The sequence below is a fragment of the Calonectris borealis genome, chromosome 15, assembly GCF_964195595.1.
Source record: "Calonectris borealis chromosome 15, bCalBor7.hap1.2, whole genome shotgun sequence".
NCBI classification, from domain to species: domain Eukaryota; kingdom Metazoa; phylum Chordata; class Aves; order Procellariiformes; family Procellariidae; genus Calonectris; species Calonectris borealis.
Genome location: NC_134326.1, coordinates 6030753 through 6052803, shown reverse-complemented (window position 1 = coordinate 6052803; position 22051 = coordinate 6030753). Strand labels below are relative to the sequence as shown.

Sequence of the window (22051 nt, the reverse complement as noted above, 5' to 3'; positions counted from 1 at the left end):
GACTTTTCCTCCTGTACAAAGCAGGAAAACACGGGGCCTCCAGAAAAAACCTGGAAGTGCCTGACCCCATAGGAACACTTCAAGCCTCCATGCCAAGTCCACTCTGAAAAGGCTCTCAGGAAGGAAAACTCTGAGGACATGATATGAGCCTCTATACTATATTCCCTTTTTTCCTTGTCTTTATTATTTCCTAGGAGAAACACTATGTGCATATGTTACATAATTATCCTAACAGCCTACTATGCAGGTCATTCTGTTTTCACAAGGTGGTTTTAAGCTGAGCAGAATCGGGTCACATTCAGGAAAGGGATGTAGCAAATAACTTTCTCCCACAATGAGATGTTAACAAGATAAAATGTAAAAATACTGAACACCAAGGCACATCCTACCTCTGAAAAAGGTTACCAAAGCCAACATTACAAGCAGATCTGAACAGCACAATTTAGGGCAGGAGATAGCTAAAAATTACTTTCTTTAGCAGCAGTTCATCAATTCTGGCTCCTGCTGACTTTCAAATTTTGTGGGAGTTGAGAACCCTCATCTCACACTCCTACAAGATCCTGGTGATGAGCGCAATCTTGCACCTCTTAGGCACAGTATCTTCCAGCACCCACAAAAATCCTGTCTACTACATTTATTCTTTAATTCAGAAGGAGAGGGGGGGGGCTGGGGGAAGAAAAAACCCACAATCTAGTATCCCATCCACAGTAACTGCCAAACCTTGAAGCAGTTAAAAGCTTCCAAAACATATCATTAAATACTAATAATATAAACAGTAAATAATATATTTATTCACAGAGTATTTCAGGTTGTAGGGGACCTCTGGAGGTCATATGGTTCAACTTCCTACTCAAAGAACAGCCAGCTTCAAAGTTAGATGACGTTAATATGCTCCATTCTTTCTTAAACGACAGCAAGAAAACCCGAAAAATCTCTTTCTACAGGAGAAAGAAACAAATATGCTTGACAACGTAATACTAAATATGAAATCCTTAAAAATTAGGCACATTAGCGGGGAAAAAAAATGAAACGACCCAGTGACTGCTCATTCAAAACAAGCCATTACCTCTATTTCTACAACAAATCCCCACAACCTGTACAGATGAAACCAATTGTGTTCTGTGGAAAGTTACTCGAAAAAAATCAGTCAAGTATCTAACCGTTGCATAATTCAAAAAGTGCAGTTTAAAGTTATACAGAAGTATTGTCACTGGCTATTCAACTCAGCAGAACTTTTCAGTGTAGCCATCAATACCTCTAGCATCCCTAGCATCCCCCTAGCGTTTGAACGCTCACTGGTAACTGAAAGAGCTTGTTTCAGTATGAATATCTGGAATTTTCATAGATAAAAATTGCTTCCCCACAGTTTTTAACTGTTTTATCCTTTCAGGTCACCTTCCTTAAGGAAAGTCTACAGAACAGCTTACTTTGGCATTCTTCCTTCCAAACTGACATTCAAACACTGGTGTACACGCACAAAAAAATTGCTATGGAAACTCTCTACTGAACTTCTTTCTCATTTTCGGGACAAGGCTATAGAGTCATGCTAGAGTCAAGAGTCCTCACTTTTCCATACGTCTTGGTATGCTCAATGTGCCTTAAAGGAAGAGAGAAATCCTTTTCCCCTTTTCATTTCATTATTTTGAAAGGAAGGACTCTACGAGGTGAATTAAGAGATATAAAAAACCAGACTGGTAACAAATAATATCATTTATACTTTCCGTAAAATAGTATTTATTTACATACACAATTTACAAACTTTAACTACAAAGTTTAAAATAAACTACCTCATGTTTTTGCAAAGTTTGACATGAGATACAAGGCCTGTTGTAAGCCACTGCTATCCGCAGGCCAGACAATTTAGTGATTGGTTCTTTGTTCATGCACTTATTTAAACACAATGAAATTGGTTTACCTCATTAAATAGGAGGAATAAGCTGCAGCTGCAAGAGACTGAGGTGGTCCTCATTTTTTAAAAACTAGCAATGCCATTCGGGAAAAAGAGTAACAAGCAGTGAAGAAAAATAATTCCCTTCAAGCAACTGAAATACCAGTTTTGAAGAAAAAATAGTGAAAAACTTGAGGCCAGTAAAAAGAAATATTGTTTTCTTTTGAAGTTCACCATCAACTGGGGCAAGTGGCATTTTGCATTTGCATACCCCAGGCTTATGGGAAATTTGTTTCCTGTCGTGTCAGTAAAAAAATACCATTATTGCTGTGATCCCTCTGGAGCATATGATTACTGATACATATAAATTACATTTTATCAAAATACTTGACAAATGTTGCCTTGAAAGTCAAAACTAAACAGTCTACCTGAGCAATGTTAGCCTAATTCTGCTCTCATTGTAGGAAGGACTGGCAGAAATGGAAATGCTGTACCATGCACATGCACATCCCAGTCCCATTAACTAATACAAAAAAGAATGACAGAGCTTCACTAGATAATAATTCCTTTAGGTGAATCATTGCCTTCTGGGGCAATACTCTTGCTCAGACACGGATGTGACACTACGTCCTCTCAATAAACCCAGTAAAATTACGTGTTTTATTGCAGCCAATCTTATTGCAATGCAAAATCCTGGGACTGGTATTTCAAGTGTAGTCATTGGCAGTCATATAAGTATTTAATATAGCAGAAGAAATATGAGGCCTCTAGAGTAAAGGAAGGGAAGTTGTTTAAGTGAAGTACCTCCTACTGACCAACAAGTACCCAGATCAAATAACAGCAAGATCAGACATTAGAACAGTTGCCACTTCGGGAGAAAAAGCTCAAGTGCTAACAAAAATTTAGCACAATATCCCATCAGGTTTGCTCCCGATAAGGGAATGTAAGGTATGGGGTTAATTGAGCAATTATTGGGAAAAAGTAGGAAAGGATGGTATGAGTACAGGAGACTCAAGAAAAAAGCAAAAATCCCATTCTAATACTTTCAAAGATACAGTTACTACGTGCATACACTAGTTGTAGAAAAATCAGCTTAGGGCTTGGAGACTGGTAACATTCTAGTGCACTCAGCAACCTTCTTCCCTTCCAGTGGTACAGAAAACACGTTGAGGCAGGACTGACCCACTGATGGTTATCAGAACTAACACAATAGGGAGTTCTATTAACGTGATTGCGTGGTAGGAAACAAGATTATTCTCTCCACAAAAGAAACTAACTGTATAAGCATAACATTTGATTTCATATTGGACGCCATGTTTTTCAACATTTTTCCCCTCATAGTTCATTAAGCATTGGCATTGTATCTTGCATGGAAACCACTCAGAATATTAAACTTAACATTCCTTCATACATCAATAGGAATGAAGTAAATCCATATTAGCTGTTTCCTGAAAAAAAAAATCTTTCATAGCTATGTCTCTAATAACAGCTCATCAGGGAGTTTAACAGAGCAAAGCAAAAGACAGGTACTTAATTCCAAATATGCTTTGTTCAATTTTCTCAATAGTATTTGCATTGTAGAAAACCTCAAACTTCAACAGTGGCAATTACTGTACATTTGAATGATCTCACTAAGTTTCAAAGCATTATGTAAGGGAAACATATTAAAAATCAGCTCGTGGACTTTTCATAACACAAGGTGTTATAAGCCTTTGTTTTCAGTATGTTACACTGAGTCGAGAAATAAAAGCAGCTCAAAGGCACACCTTGCATGACATCCTTCTCTTACAAGAGTAAGAAGATAATAAACCGCCCTTGCCAATCTATTCTTGTAGCGCCGTAACATTTAAGGACTTGCACGAGTTATTTTAATTTTGTTTCATAAATAGGTTCTACTCTTGTAAGTCTTACAACATAAATTGCACTTGGGACATGAAACTGCATCAGGCTCTAGATCAAATACCTCCTGGTTCAGTTCCACATTGGCCCTTTTGACAGGCACACATACGCCTCAGGCTACAATCCCATGGCTTCTCTCAACTGATTTGAATCATAATGAAATCCTGGATCATTTATGACTGTATTTCAAAAGTAACCGTAGTGCATTTAAAAGTAATAGCAGTATTCATTTTGGTGACCTTTAAGTGTCTGAAATACTTTAAACAGGCATGCCCTATTACCCCTGTGAAACATACTGAAAAGTTCCAGAAAGCCTAACTTAAGCTTCCCATTGTACACATCACAGATTTCAAGAATAAAACCAATCGAGAATTAAAACAAAGAAGTGTTTGGTCTTGCATCATTTTACCCACAATAAACTCACGGGGCACTCTGAATACACAATAAATCTCTGCAGGTGAAGCTGAGTTCTGTGCTGTGAAACAGCAAACAGTAGAGCTAGATGCCAGAAAACTGGTGATGGGAAACGGCCTTTCGTTTTTGAATTCACTGATCAAAATCAAGACTTCATGTGCAGTGCTTGTAATTTAACCCTCATTAGTACCTCTAGAACAATGATCATGTCCCCTACTTCTACTACCCACTTGCACCTCAAAGGAAACTCTCATAATTTGCGATGTATTTCCAAAATATTTGAAAGGACTTTTACAAGACAATGAATGTAAACTAATCTTTAACTTCAGGATGACAGCCTATTATGGAAAGCAATGAAAATATTTACATTATCATTATTATATTTTTTCCCGTTACACAGATGAGATGTCTGTGCTTCAGGTCACCAGTTCAATCTGTTCCTACATTCACCTTGCGTAAGGAAACGGCCTCAATTGTGAAGATAATGCTAACCACTCCTAGCCTAATCTCCTTTCACCAAAAAAAAGGAAGTTGTATTTATTCTGCACTTTCTCCTAGTTGCAGTAATGAAAATTTACAAGTGAATTTGCCACTGCTCATTCTAACTGGGGCCAGGACTCTAGCAGCTCTGGACCACGTACTAAACTGAGCATTCAGCAAAACGCTTTTCAGCTCCTTTCAACGTACAGCCAACGGGCAAAAAATAGTCACACATGAATTAACCAATTAAAAGGAAGATTTTAAACAAGAAAAGCAATATCCATACAGCAATAAATTATGCGCAAGTACACCATGATGTGCTGACATTTGCAGACTAGCTGTAGTAGCGAGGCCAAAAAGCCATGTTAACAAAGCAAATGCAGTAAATCTGACTCTGACAAACTTCGAGCGCGCGCAGTCAGACTAACAGGGTTATTCAGTTTCCGGAAAAGAAACTGCCTACAAACCATCAGGTCAGAATACCTACCGTAACAATATACTTGCAGAAATAACCTAACTATTTTCTGACTGCAATCTACACAGGTATTGAATCCTCTGTCGAGTTTAACAAAAGCAGCCCATGGCTTCAACAGACATAGCCACCCTGCAGAGGCCACCAGCAACACCACCTCCCCAGCCTCGCCATCACCACAAATCAAGCCCGAGGAACCAGAATACAACACTGCAGGGAGCTACGACGCTTGAACTGGTGCTAACAGAAGCAAAAGACCAAAGTTCTGAAGACTAATGTAAGAAAATGGTAAGCCCATAACGCCCACCCACAATTATTGTATTTTGAGAACTCTGCAATAGCTCTGTCATGGGAAAGCCATCATAACAAGAAGCTGAGTCACTGGGTTTTTCCCCCCAGTTTTAACTTTTCACTCTAAACACAGAAGTTGAAGCCTGTTAAAAAGGATGCATTTCAGAATTGGCAGAGCATACATGACCACCCTCAGAAACCACGTCTCCAACTTTCTAGGCGATGACTAACCACGGAGGTCTGATCGAGTTGTCTTTGCTGCAACTCACTCAAAGCAGCAACATAGTCTGTGGAGGTTTGGAAAAGCCTAATTTTGCTAAGTATCTCCAGGATGTTCTCAAAAATCCTGGTTGTGGAGAAAAGAACAAACTCTGATGGAAATTAATGTCTAATTGCATAAAGTGACTACATACTGAATTTTATCAATATTCCTTTTCTGATACTAAGAGTAAGAAGAATTTTAAGAAGCATCAGAAACTCTTTACAACAGCCCTGTTCATGTAAAGTCCTGGGCTGGACTTAGGAAGTTTACAAGGCTACTATTGGTGTTAGTAAATTAAACTAAGCATTTTCCAGTTCAGGAATGTATTGAGCAGGCAATAACAGTATAATCATTTTTAATATGTTATCTCCGAGACATGTGATTTGAAATTAGAATATGTTTGAGAGTGCTTTAAAAAACCCCTACATTCAGGAAAACTGACACCCAGCAAGATGGTTTAGGCTACCAAATAACTTAGCGGCAAATTAATCGCACAAACTGGAGCCTCCTGATTTCTTGAGCTGAACACCAACCAAAAGAGCATGTCGCCTTTCTAATAGCATCAGAAAAAACAGTGGAAATGAGAGGCAGTAGTTACTCAGCTAATAGAGTAAAACAACTTATTTCCAAAGCAGATTTATGGTTAATATGCATGTGTGCTATTTCTTCAGGAAATGTATAATCCTTTGCCACAAACTACCTTAAATGGCTTAGTAATAAGATGACCTGATCACAGAAGTTGGCAATAGATGTCTTCTTAGAAGAAAGACGCCACTAAAACCCAGAAGTAATTTTCGCAAAGAGCGCCCTTTCTTCTCCTATCATGCCTATTTCCCCTAAGAGGGGAAACAAGACATCTGCACAGTATAATTTTAAATAACCAATTTCACACAGGGGAAAAAGTAGCATTGAGGAGGGAGCCTTCTGTCTTTTTGACATGTCTTCATTTGTTTTCTACTCTCACAATAATAACAAAAATCTTTTATTCATATTTTTAAAAATTAATCTTCTGCACTAACTTAGACTAATCCTTAGACTCTCCAAATAAAACTCATGTATTTGTATTAAAAAAAATTTCTACATACATTATTTGTAACCAGAGCCAAAAAGAAGATAAAAAATGACTTCAGCTTGATAAATGGTGTAAATGTCATCCAGCTATCTGCAGCACAAGCCTCTGACCTAATGCACATCTTTCTCAAGCCAGAAGTGCACCCTAGAGACCAGCAAACACTTACTGTAATTATTTACTGTCTTCTAGAAAGACCTGCTGTGATCTATACTCAGTAAAACTACAATTATTGGATGTGGATAAAACCACAAAAACACACTGCTACAAGCCCATGCTATTTTGTCATGGCAACACCGTAACTCAAACTCATGTAACAATTGAATTGTCAGGATCCTGCTTTAATGTGAAATGATAATGGAGCTCTAAGGCAGCAATCTGTGAGATCTTTCTCTCTAGAAAGACAGCAAACAGAAAAATAAAGAGGACACTGAGAAAATTTATGAACTGGTTGCTTTTCCAAACACAGCTTCGGATGACATCCACAAGATAAAAGACTCTGAATTTGATCAGGAGTCATGATTTGATACTTGGAGCTTGCTAAGGATCAGGCTGGAAAGGAGGGTTTACAAGTGACAGTTCTAGTAAGGCTTTCAGCAGCAAATTCTTGGCAAATCATACACATGTGAAACAACCTCCTAGCTACAATAAACATCTTAGCTATAAATGCACTCAAAGGAAAGCAGACATTGGTAAAATTTAATACACACTATACTTGTCAAATTCAAACCAGGAGACACTGACTTACCCGGGCCAACTTCTGACTGCAGGCACAGTGTGCAATAGAATAACGTAGTATCACACAGTGAATCTAGAAGTTAAGTACACCTTTACACTTTCGTTTAACAAGGTCAGCTTCTTAAGTAAAGCAGTAACTAGTTCCAGCTACTTCTACTAGGCATTATCTAATGAAACTACTTATACCAAATCAAATATACACACTGCACAAACACTAAAATCATAAGGAAGCAGGCAAACCAAGAGAGGAGATGGCAAATAGTAATGTGTACAAATCAAACTAAAAGCTAATATGATAAACAATTAAACAGACTACATAGATTTTCAGTGTCTAATAAAATTATCATTAAAATTGCTTTTAAGTATGCACATCCATACAATAATACACATTTCTCATCAGTATCTTCGAAGTGTATGAATTACAGGATAAACCATTATTTCTAGGCAGTTTTAATGTGGTTTTCACACCTAGCTCGAGGAGAAAAATTGAGGAATGAAAGTATTGAAGTCAGCAAAAATAATAAAACTTGCCTGAAAAGTCTTCAGAAACATTAGTCTATTTTGTGTGTGTTTGTGTAGGCACGCTTTCTTGTTTCTAATCTACCCTTAAAAAAATTAACAACAACAACAAAGGTCAAACAGATATTCAATTTTTACTGGTGCCCCTCCAGGTAGCATACTTACATTTACTTATTTGACTGTTTTACTGTGATATACGTACCTTATTAGCTATTAATGTGCATTTATTGCATATTAAACTAGAAAACTGAGATGATCTAATACAATGCATAGCTGTGGTCATAAAAAGCAGATGAGATTCATATCAATGTTTTAAATAAATTATAAACAAAATGGAAGGTACATATTTTTCTTACTTCAGGAAGAAAACATTTTAAAAGTAAGTTAAATATGATCAGATAAAACACAATTTAAGATTCATTACAAATGACAGTGGATCAGTGCAAGTTAACCAAGTTCCACATATTATCCTCTTTCATCCTTCCAAAAGCAGCAGTTCTCTATGGAGGCAGATGCCAGATAATTCCTGACAACCATTGACCTAAAGGAACAGCATGATGTAGCGGGTTGAGCACAAGATTCCCCGTATCTTTTTGGCAGTTAGCTAAGTAGCCCCTTTTCCCTCATTTGATTCTTTTTTCTTATTCCATCTTTGAACACTGAAGTGATACATTTCCCTCTCCAATTTGTTTCCGTGAAATATTACCTAATTAATGTTTGAGTAGCACTTTGAAAAGCAAAACATAATTACAGATAGTCACTGACGTCTCCCTGGGAAACGTTAATTTACAATTAAGAGATACATACATCAATAGGAAACTATCAGACTTGCTATAAAAATCCTACGTTTTCATGACCGAAGTTGCATGACCTCAAGCTAAGAAATCAAATAACAGCATCTGAGCTTTGTTCACAATGTATTTACTGCAAAATGTTTTTCTCTGTCTAAAATTCAGTTTGCTTCACTAGACATGAGTTACTTGGCACGACATATCGTACACGTATGCAGCAAAACAGTTTCCTGTTTCTGCCTGAACGTGAAGAAACGCTTCTTCACTGTGCGGGTGACTGAGCACTGGCACAGGCTGCCCAGGGAGGTTGCGGACCCACTATTCCTGGAGGTACTCGAAAGCCATCAGGACATCAGCACCAGTCTGCTCCAGGCAACTGCGACGGATGCGCGCCTCCTGTCTGAACTAACTGAACTTGGGCCCAGGCAGGTGCTCAGCAAGGAGGCCTAACCAAAGTTAGGCCTATTGCGCCAGGCTATCCGTGAGGACTCAGCACCAAACCCAAAAAAACGGTTTGGCTGGAGACTGGGCTGATAAGCGGCCAAAACTGCATTAACGCAGCAGAAAATCTGACTACAAATCAACCGCTTTACGCTATAAATATCTGCAGCCACCAGGGCCCGCTGAGCTCTCCCCTGCACAGCAGCTGGCTGCGCGGCGGCAATCTCCCCTTGAGCAGGGACGCCTCTCAAGGTTACCCCTCGAGGCTGAGAGACCCCTTACCTGACCCCAGACATCGATGGGTTGGTAAGTGACATTTTTTGCATGCGTGTAACATTTAAGATACGTATAGTAAGCTTATGTGATAATCTTTGTAGCCCATACTAACTTTAAGTGTAGTAAATAGTACAGTACTGACCGCAAAATCCATCTGTATTTATTAAATATTTTACATACCTAAATTTACTGATTAGAACTCAGTAAACTAACTACTAGATCAGATCCGTCTGAGTGATCTCTGACTCTTCTCCTGCGACAGTGACCCTGCTTGAGCAGGGGGTTGGTTGGACACAACAACTCCCAGAGGTGCCTTCCAACCTCAACCATTTCGTGATTCTGTTAGAATTGAATATTGCCCCTTCTTAAGGCTACTCATGGAATTTGTATTACATGCTACAAGTACTTACACGCCATTTCCACTCACCTATCATAACCACCTTACAAAATATTCCACTATACAAGAAATGAAGCAATCCCACTAATCCAGCTTTACTGACAAATCTCACTGTGCTACAAATACTTACACCATGTTAACAACAAGCGACATGTTATACAATAGTTATTCCTGATACTAAAAGGTTGTCCCATTTTATTAAAACAAATACTTTCTCTAAAATATCTCTATTCTGTTAACCTTGCTGCTTTAATCTCCTTTGGAAATAATTATAGATGAATACGATAAAACATTGGGACACCCATAACTACAAAGTATAAAAAACTTGAGATTTAAACAGTATTATGCATGCACAGTCATGAACTGTTTTTGTCTCAGAGTTCAGGATCCCAGGGCTCTGCTCTCACACTACAGTGTTCAACTTCACTCTGAATTCTAGATTCTGACACTACTCTAAAAAGTAAACTACTTAATTTCAGAGTCTAACGGATACTTCCATTAATACCAAAAGTATCAGATTTCAGTGTCTTTGAGTTTCCAGAGCCTGGTTTGTTTTGTCAAATGACAACTAAGACAGTCCATTAAAAGTGAATCATACAACTGTTTAGGTTGGAAAAGACCTTTAAGACCTAAGTCCGCCGCTGAACCATGTCCCTAAGCACCACATCTACACGTCTTTTAAATACCTCCAGGAATGGTGACCCAACCACTTCCCTGGGCCCTTTTGGTGAAGAATTTTTCTCCTAATGTCCAATCTAAACCTCCCCTGGCGCAAGAGGCCATTTCCTCTTGTCCTATCGCTCGTTACTTGGGAGAAGAGACCAACCCCCACCTCACTACAACCTCCTTCCAGGTAGTTGTAGAGCGCGATGAGGTCTCCCCTCAGCCTCCTCTTCTCCAGACTAAAGAGTCCCAGTTCCCTCAGCCGCTCCCCATAAGACTTGTGCTCTAGACCCAACAAATGTTCCATAGCTATAAATTCGGTGGAGGTATTAATTCTCCCTCCAAGTCTTGAGTTTAGAGCACTTCTAAGGGTTTTTTTTCACCCACACAAAGAAACTTTACTTTACCTTGACTACTTAGCAGCTGGCTTTAGGTGTGGAAGTTACAATGAAACAAATATATTCTTACATGTTGGGGTGTTTGGGCGGAGTGGGAGGGTCCCCCTTTTGTTTTTAAAGATATTTAAGTATCTCATAGACCACTAGCATACTTGGCCTTTAGTGAAAAGCAGATACACTATGACCATTTTATATACCATCTGTGCACACGAAGGAAACTCATGATTCCAGCATGCACAAAGCTATACTTACAAACTTTGCCGATAAATTTCACAAGTTGTTTTGGATATTAGAAAATAATTATCTTGGGATCAAAACCGGGTTTTATAGCTGTTAAATTACATGTTTTGGTTTATTATACTTTCTCTGTGCACTTAATCACTTGTATTAAGATTACCTTTTTCTTTATGGCTAGATATTAGTAAATAATATCTGAAACTATATATATATATATATAAAAAAAAATCTTTCTTGTTTCCATTTCTCAATTTATTAAAAGTGCCTTTTCCTTGTTTCAGTTTTCTCATTAAAAGTGCCTGCATTTTAAATTATTAGATACTTAATTATGTATCCCAGACAAAACATTTAAGAAGCTTTAAAACCTAGGAAATCAAGGCAACAGAGCAATGGCAAACATTTCCACTAGAGAATCCAATCAAGGGTTCATTCACCATCCAATTTAAACTTAAAACTCTTATCTAAACTAAAGCAAAGAGAATCCACGAGTCTCAAAGCCACTCTTTTTAGAAGAAAAGGCTCAAAACCTTATGAAAAACTCGTTTCATGGGACGTTTCACATTCCATCTAAGATTTATTCCCTTATATATATATTCCTGCTTCTAATATCAACCAGATGTGACAACGAAGTCTAAGCAACACTGTAAAAGATGCAAGGATATCCTGCAGCTCGGCATTTCTGGAGAGGGTTGGAGAAAAAAGGCAAAGGTACCTGGAGCTAAGTGATTGGTTGGGGAAGTAGTTACAATCTGTGAGGCATTCTAAATTAAATTTTATTAGTTATTAGAAAGACCGCATTTCAATGAAAATGCACAGTGCCCTGACATAAGTACATTTCGGTGACAAACAAGGAAACCATCAGGGACAACAGCATAGCTGTCCCAAACCATGCCAACAGCGTGCATATGAAACAAGAGAAGAACCCAACGTCACCAAACAGGTTTGTTCTCTAGCATTTCAAGCACATCATTGACAGGAAAACTTAACATTCTAATTTCAATTTCTAGCAGCAACAAGACTGAAGAGATTCTGCTGATACTGATCTGCATTAAAAAGTTTGTCCTTTAGTAAACCCATAGGCAGATTTCAGCCTAGCTGACAGAACACTGAGAAAAGTCTTCACATTTGTTTTGCAACCTTTAACTATTCCTGAAACATTAACAGGTCTTCCCTGAAACCCTCCAGCGCACAAAATTCCTGCATGTTTGAGCAGGTTAGTCACTCCATCTCCACCAAATTTAATGCTAATAAATATGCCCAACTTTCACACTATTATCAAGTTATCAAATTAAGAATGTCACCTTTGTGTTTAGCTCTGTATTTTAAAAAAGTTGAGTCTGGACCTTCATTAACAAAGATGTAGACTGTTATGGTTCACCGCATGCCTGCTAAAGAGAGCAGCTGTAAGAATCACTGCTGATTTCATCTGTATTTGCTATGTGGACAAGACTATAAGCTCTTCGTGTTCAGGGAATAAAATCAGATTTTCCATTTGGGGTATACTACACATGGCAATATTTAGTTCTTAAAATTTTGCATGATTTGAGCTGCAGCAAGCTTAACGATTAAAATACTCAATTTTGGACTTTCTAGTTTATCAGAATTCTAACTATTAAAAAAGAATAAAATAATTGACTCATAGCTTAGTAGCCCAGAGACAACAGTTTGAAAATATGGCAGCAGAAATAATATACCTATACGATGGAAAATAAAAATTAAGATCAGTATTATCTACAATTTTAATGTTCATTTTAATTCACTCATTGTAAATTCCACAGAATTTACATCACCCGTGTATCAGTCCCTCTTATCAATTTTTGCTTCACTTATTTTATTCCCTTTCATCACTTTCTCAGCTATGCTTTCTTCTTGAAAGGCTGGGTCAGAGCAGCTGCAGGACAGGAATGCAAGCATCATGCCTCTTCATTGAAGCATTTTACCCAGAAAGCCAGTTGTGAACAAAGTAGATGGCACTGTTGGATTTAAGACAAGTCATAACAGAAGTGAGAAAGAACAACTCTGAAATCTACTAGCAGTAGGACCAAGACAGTAACACACAAAACCAGAAAGTAACCTTCTTAGACACATATTTTCATTTTCCCTCAAAGTATAAATATATATATGTGTGTGTGTGTGTTTTTACAAATTAGTAGGTAGCAAATTTCTCATTCTTATCCCGTAAGAAACATAAACATAAAACCAAACTGCATTTGGAACCAAACAGTTCACTTAACTAAGATTTATTTGCTTAAAATATTCACTATATTTATATAACACTTGTAATCTTCAAAAGAAAAAGCAAGTTTCTACTGACAAACAGTGCTAAAGTGATCTATCTAAAGCAGTATTAAACAGTAAGCAAGACTTTGAATGAATGTCAGTGAATAAAGACAAATATTTCGACAGCATCCGTTGGGAGGCATTACAGAATACAGCATTCATATTAATCATTCTGTTTTATGTAATTTTATTACAATCTTTATATTCTAAAACCAAAATTATTACCCTTGCTGTTAAGGACTATAATGTACCATGATTACACGATCTACTAAAAAATACACACTCTGGTATTGAGAAGCCTCAACTACTTTTACTTAGTTTCTTTGTGCAAGGTTCCTTGAGACAGATGCACACAAGTTATCAACATACACAACCTTCCCTCGAAACCACAAATTACCAGAAAGTTCCTGTCAGCCTAATGACAGCCATGTACAATGCGACCACTTTCAGAAGAAGTTTCAACAAGTTAAACTGGAATTTAGAGGATACATGTAAACTCTATAAAAAATTTTTTTATCTTCAAAGCATCACCGTTTCCTTAGACAACCAACCTACATGAAGCAACTCTTCAATGAAATAAATACTACTGGCATCTTCTGGAGACCAGATAATGGTATCTGCAAGTAAGTATTAGCTCACACTTTACACTCAAGAAGAGTTTCAAGATACAGAACTTCAAAAACATGCAAAGAACATTAGGAAATACAACCAAAACACTCAGCCCTAACAAATCCATTGAGCAAATATTTTCTAGTGCATTCAAAAGCTGCGACAAAGCTTGCAAAAACAAATCTAACAAAGATTTTTAAAGCAGATTTTGAGATTAAAAGACAGTTATAGTTTGTAATTATTTACATTTATACATACATTTTTAATGTCCAGAACAATGTCATTCACTCACTTGTACAGTGTTTCATGAGCAAATTCAGGCAACAACAAAGTTCATTAAAGAAATTCTCCAAAACTGTATCAGTATCACTCGCTGCACAACACTTCAATTTGTTTGCTTTTGAAACATGAACAAAGAGCCTATTTTTTTAAATAGTCACTGATTCCAAAGTTAATCTTCACCATCACCATGTGTTTTGTATTTCCACAGGAAGAAAAAAAATTTACTGCACTGCCTAAATGGTTTGTTTGGTTGCATATAGAGGTATTAAAACAATTATAAAAACCCCATATGGATGTAGCAACTTCTCAGCAATCCTGTAATAACTTTACAATTTCACTAGCCAAACCAAATCTTACTAACTGGTCTTCCGTGTATAAATTCAAGCATAAAAAAACAGTTTTACCATATAGCAGATCTTTCAAAAAAGACAGACTGGATCATGAGTTTTACTTTGGCTGGATCTAGAAAGCGATTTCAGACAGCTTTTGACTACTCCTTTAAAAATGCAAATGACTTCTCTTGATAGTAACTGTGCAGGCACCTGCTCATCGATTTTACTTCTATTCACTTTTTTTTTTTATAATATATTTTATAAATCATCCAGTTATTGTGCTAACACCACTCTCTCTCTCCCCCCACGAAAAAAATTATGCCAAGCTCATGTTAGTCTTCTCTTGCTATTCAAACTGGTCTTGATGCCATCCAAACATCTTATAACACAGTTTTTATATTTCAAGGAGATGAAAAATTCTTTACCTCTCCATATTTCCTCATCTTCCTGACTGACAAGGCAGCAGCCATAACTTTGCTAGTCTGCCTGGCAATGCTAATTTTTAAATAAGACATGTCTCTCTGTGGACATCTAGACTATACTGGATATGAGAAGTTGACGCTTTTCATGGTTTCTATAACTCTACACAGAGAGTTGAAAATAATTCACCTTGAAGTCATCATGATGACTATATGAGGAACAGAAAAATTTTGTGATTTCTCTTCCCTCTGATATTTATGCTCTAATGAATTACAACTACACACATGCAAACATAACACATCATCTTAAGAACCCTTACTATCTAGCAGTTCTAATATCACAAAAATTAAGCCTCTCACCACAGTCAAAACACAAATGTGCAAATCTGTATAATAAGGAACATACAATAGAAACATAAATCAGATTATACTTACAATCTAGTTAACTTCTGTGTGTTCTGAAAAAGCAGCTCTGGAAGAACTTGCAATTTATTCCTGTTCAGACGCCTAAACAGTTACAATTAGAATAAAAAAAAATTAGATTATTTTCCAATTTAAGAAGCTTATTCTATTATGCATAAACCTATGAAGCTCCCATTGTATTAAACCTCCTGCTATGAGCTCAGCATAGGATGCATTATGTTCGTTATTCATAGACAAGCCAAACAGATCATGCCATCTGTAGACCACCTGCCTACATTCTTCAGGTAGGGAGTCAAGTGACAGTCACCAGAAAGTTTGAATGTTTTAATATGGATGAGTACACAAATATATTTTCTTTAATTTTCCTCTGGATGCCTACTAACAGTGAATCATATGGCACCCACGGTCAGCTTTCACTGCTCTGAGGAATAGTTATCAGGAGGTATCTAGATTTTCTCTCTCCTTCTAAAAATGTAAGCACAGTAAGTTAAGTAACTTCACCAACCGAGATTATTTCCAGATTAGCTATTATTTCTACAGTATACGCACAAGAATTTTTTTTTTAATTAAGAATTTTCTTAAAACGTCACTTTGAAAATATGAGCACTGTTGTAGAACATATGAACATACTGGTAACCAGACAACTATATGGTGATTTGAAATAGAATCTTAAAGATTCTTCCTGAAATGTTTTAGAGAACTGCTTAATGCTTATACATTAGTCCATTTTACTCACTCACTGTGAAAAGTTTTACACTGATGACCACAACTTGTCAATTGTAAGAAATTAACTGTTACAAGTTACTCCAGCCTAGTAGCTATAAAAAGCATAAGCTTCCTCTCCTTCGTAAAACGCGCGACAGCCCTGCAAAATCTAAAAGCAGTTCTTCTTATAAGAAACAATCTTTTTCTACAATCCTTTTTCTGTTGTCTGACAATAAAAACAGTCGCTTGCTTTCACAGTCCTAATCAATGTTATTTACATAATCAAGTTGACTTAAACTAATTAGATACAACTCCACTGTTCTAAATAGGAAGCTGACTTCTCATATATGTTCATATATAAGCCTGTATTTATGCCTCCTTTGTTCCCAATCTACCTTAAAAGTTAACTTTGATAACAGATCTATTTTTGCTAGAGTTTTGATCTCAGAAGACACCTCGAACTTTTAGAAATCTACTGATACTTAGCACCCAATATCTGGTTTCCAGTTTTCTTGCACACAGAGTAATTTCACTATCAGAATTCAAGGATTTTTTTGAATTGAAAGGCCTTCCTCAGAGATCAAACTAATCATGTCGGGTTTTCATATGGCAGAGTTTTCATATGGCTGCCATATGAACACGTCTTGCAAGATAAAGGGGTGATGGGGGAAGAGGGGAATTTACTTCTCTTTCTGACACCTTGCATTTGCAAGCTTGCTTACAGAGCCTAAACGTTATGCATTACACATGCTGCATGCTAACTTAAGCAGATACAAACATTGGTTATTTCACAGTGCTTTTACTGACTACCCTACATTTCCGAGATAAATGAACAAACCAGTAAATGAAACACTAAACAAGAACATGAGAGATACTAAGCACTAGTTCGCATTTGGGAAAGTACATGGGAAGATTTTAAACTGGATTCCTTTACCCATGTGAAATTTCACACTTTTATAGAAAATTAAACTTAATCTTAATCTTGTTTAATTTAAGGTTGACAGTAATGTGCTACTTAATCCTCATCAAATTCGTATTTTCAGTTAAGCATGTTTATATTCTAGAATAGTTGTTCTACTTAGCAGGATGAAATACAATGAAAAAAATTACTTATGATAATACAGGTCTTAGCACTCCTCAGTCCCATCCTCATTCATTAAGACTACTGCTAATTCTTGAGAGACACTAAATATGTTGAACTTCTTTATCGATCAGAATGAAAAAGACTGCCAGTGAAAGCATCAATTCCCCATAGTTGTCTGATGTTTATTACTGTGTCTCATTGCCATTTCAGCTCTCACAATGTACATGCAATTATCCACTGTCAATCCAAAGTCATCTGACTTATCTCAAAGCAATGTCCAAGGAATACGTTTTAAGAATATTCTTATCTCTACGTGCAAAGATTTCACAAATGCTGAGTTTATGCTTATTTTTCTAAGCCACAGAAACTAAGCAAAATCAGATTAAGTTTCTAGAATAGGAGATTCCACACCAACAAGCAGACACGAAAATGTATGTAGTAACAAAAAAATTGTATTTTCAAGGTTAGAAAGTTTGTAACCTTTTACAATTTGCAGTGACACAAACAACTTCTTAGGGGAAAAAAGTTAGCATCAAAAATTTTTCCCTAACTTCTTATCAAATTAATCCAGAAATGATTTCCTATTATTTGTATGGGCCAACACTACCCTACCTGCGATGGATAAAGAACCAAGTTCTCAGTTGCCCTTTTAAATTGTTGTAAGCATTTTTAGATTTCATCCTGACATTACCTTAGTATTGATTTTCTTTCAAACATCATATGAAGTAAAGTCCACACAAGGACACTTTTGAAAAGCTCACATTGTGACCTACTGTCAACTAGCATAAACATTTCATATTGGCCTAAATTTTTAAAATATTTTTAACATTATATTGTTATAAATGAAGTGTTGGTCTTTTTACACTGCAGCAGTAAGCAAGCCGAATCCATCTATCAAGACCAGTAACTTAATGACATTCTTCCTTTACCTTAACTGATGTAAGCTTGATTTTCAAAATAACCCATCGACACCGGTTAGTGCTCCCGCACTGTACTGCACATGACACTCAAAATACTGCAAGTGCACAGTACTTCTGTCGCAAACAGAGCTTGCAGCCAGTAAGCCAAGGCGACGTAAGTAATTGATAACTAAGTGAATCTGAGGTAACAACAAATATTTGAAGATTCCATGGCTACTGATGTCTTGGTTCAAGCTATGGAACTCTCCAAACATCTCTTCCATCACTTCCTAAGATTGACTTCAAGTTGGAATTTCTGCCAAAAGTAATTTTATTTGTTATGTGATTCTCAGAGGAACTCAGAGAATAAATAGGGTTTTGTTTCTCTTGAACATCACCTACTGTATTTAAATAACTCCTACTGCAATATTCACCTAAGTATAAGACTAGATCACCTCATATAAACTTAGACGTACTTGATGTAGGATACATTTAACATGCTTATATTTATTACGTGCCAGAACGCCACCAATAGCCTAGGAAAAATCCCAGTTACACTTTTTATTTCTCTTCCTGGGCTTGAGAGAAAGGCCATTAAGAAAGTTCTCAATGCAGCAGTATCAAAGTACCAGACAGGATGTTTTTAAAGCCTATAAAAGAGACATAGACATGTTTAAAAATTGTTTAATGAAAAGAGCAAATGTTCTGAATGGTCATTTATAAACACTGTTTCCTCCAGTTTGACAGAGAAGTGCCAAACACGAATGAAATGTTGTGGAATAGTTCCTACCACACCATTTGACAAGAACTTCACTTTATTCTCATCTATCAGTAAGCTCTAGGACAAATAAGGAAACTTCAAGTGTAAGGTGAAGCAAACACTAGGAATGCCAGCACAGGGCAGGGCAAGTTCTAATGTAGCTGTTCCTAAGGGGAACTGCAAAGCACAGGCTGAGCACACTTTAAGGAACCCGTTGTGCAGCAGTCCCTTCACACACAAAACAACCCAAAGAGCAGTATAGAAATTCCCTATGCTTGCCTAACCCTGTTACCTATGAGAGCCTTTCACCATCGTGTTACTGCCTAAATCTTGTCCTGTCAGGTGTTTAATTCTAAGTACAACAGTATTTCTGATTTTTTAACAAATACCTTGGAAAAAGTGAAGCCATATATTACTACCATAAAATAAAAATGGTCTGCAAAAAGACCATAAACAAAATGAGCCAAAATCTTGTAAAGTGATTTTGTGGACATTGTTCTTGTGACTGCACTGTATTAACAAATATAGATATTCCTGATTTAAAATAGTGACTCATTTAAAATAGAAATAACATCAAGATATGATATCTGGAAATTGGATTTAAAAGCCAAGCCATTTTTGTAACTGCAACTAACTAACCACATCACGAAGGAATGACATGTCAGTTTTGTGAATCTGAAGAGTAGACCAGAATTAAAGAAAATATCAAAATCAGTCAAATTTTGATTGTCACACCAAATCCTTTGCATTGTTCAAACTGGGAACACCACCTGGGACTCACAGTGCACCAACTGAAATCTTTGATCTGTCCTCTTCTCTCTTGTTAGAAACACATCCACCATGCAATCAGCAAATGTGCACGCACACGTACGCACACACATAGCACCAACCACCACCACACCAATATTGAGCAACACCCAGAGGAAGGAAGGAATCTGGGGCGCAGAGCTGGACAAGATCTGGTCCGGGTTATTTGACCTGGGACTGCTGGATGAGAATGCAGCTGTTCAGTCTCTGAAGTATTTTGAACTGGATGTTTTACAGCTAATAAGACCTGCAAAGTATTCCGGGAATTCAGAGCACTGGGCAGAATGATGCATAATGATCTAATGCCACAGAACAGATCAGCTCCAGTGCTGGATCAGAAGCAACTCTGGATGTGCACAGCATGGAGTCCAGCCTAATAAAACCTCCTGGAAGCTGAAGAACTGTGCAGAGAGACTCTCCAGGAGTCATATCAGCTCTGGCAATACCTGCATTGAGTCAAACTTATTAAGTCTGATTAGACACATGCTGACTGTACAGTCAACAATCTCCACACACTGCAACTCCCTCCATCTTCCAGATTACTTCAACACTACTATGCATGGGAAATATAACTTTGCACATTCTGTTTTGTTAGTCTGCTCCTCAAGTCCCCATAAGTGACCCATAAAAGCTGACCAACCACCAACTGCACACAAGAGTTCTCAGCGTGTAAGCAATGGGCCTCCAGGAGTCCATACCTCACCTCCAAGGCATCCATGTAAAACCACCACACTAGCACAATGTCCTCTCGCTACGTATATTCACCTCAAATGTATATTCACCTATGCTTCTGTTGGAAGATGTTTAGGAAGCTGTAAATGGTAAAGGCTAAAACCCTGTATTTCTGTATGCAGTAATTCACTACAGAAGTGAACTACTGTTTCTTTTGAAACTACTATAAATCACTGGCACATTTTTTGTAACTAAGATTGCTCAGTAAACTGAAAAATTCAGTCTAGGGTATAAGCTTATCTAGAGTCTAATTATGTTTGGATACAATATGGTTTCATCCTCTTAAAATCCCTCATATAGAACCAGGCATATAAGTAGTTCAACTCTCTTAATCACCTTATATAGGAATACAGAGTTAAAACTTCAGTGTATGAAGTACTGGGGTATTGCAGGAGCACTTACTTCTATAAACTGTGTAACATTATATATAATAATGTTCGTAACATCACATATATGCATAATATCTCTACCCACCACAATAGTTTTAAATGATAGCTTTATATAATAAAACTTTATACTTACTAGATGTGCCCATGAGTTTTTAATAAAAGAAGAGTAACTTTTTCCTTCAACGCTGCAGACAGCAAGACATGTCAGCATTATCTTGTGAGATATATACCTCAGGTTACTTGTTGACTATTATTCTGGATATTGCATGACATTATTTTCAAGGCAGATATAAAATGAGATAGGCATGAAACAAAACAAATAAAATGATAGGTTACCTCCAAGAAGAGGACTAAATATATCTTTAAAAAACTGGTGAGCTACACACCAAGACAGACTCACTTGCTGTTAACAGTCTAATTAAAAGGGCTACTTTTCTGAAACAGTACTAAACTACTTAATGGACAGGAAAAAAGACACAAGTAGCTTGGGGAGAAAAGCTGCAAAAGAGACCAAGAAATCAGGAAACAAATAAAAATATTTTTAAAAAATTAAAACCAAAAGACTTGCCTATTCTTCCCCAAAGACAGCCAGAGCCTTCCACAGGATTGTCAGGGGCTGTATGTTGCAGCTAAAGTCACTCAAGATTTTTACAGGTGCTGGGCTGCAAGTTGGACTCAGGCACATAAAACCAACTATTTTTAACCCTTCCTCTACTTTCTAACCTCTTAACTGTACTTCACAGGAGCAATCTGAATTTGTTACTCAGCTAATATTTAGATGTGTCAAAGACTATATTACAAGTATCAACTGCAGTTGGAACTGGAAAGAGTAAGATGGTCACCACTGGAGTCAAAAAAGGACTTCTGTGAGGGCCCAAACTGTTCAGCATACTCATAAGTGACCTGAAAAGTTGGAGGTGTAGGGGATGACAAAATCTGTGGTGATATGAAGTGAAGGCCGATTACAAATTCCAGAAAGAACTAATGGTATTTAGTGCCCGAATGGCAAAATGACATATATAATTCATTGCAGGTAAAGTTTAACAGATATGCAAGGAAACAGATTTTTAAGTTCTTGCATACAACAGCAGTCTC

At 37.1% G+C, this 22051-nt stretch overlaps 1 protein-coding gene across 1 annotated transcript in view; it reads right to left on the bottom strand.

Annotated features, from left to right (window-relative positions):
• Positions 1-22051, bottom strand: part of SLIT3 (slit guidance ligand 3) — a 533309-nt gene that overhangs the window by 461259 nt on the left and 49999 nt on the right. The window contains exon 4 of the mRNA XM_075164102.1: positions 15593-15664. Coding sequence (XP_075020203.1) covers positions 15593-15664 — 72 coding nt within the window. The remainder of the gene's footprint in view (positions 1-15592; positions 15665-22051) is intronic.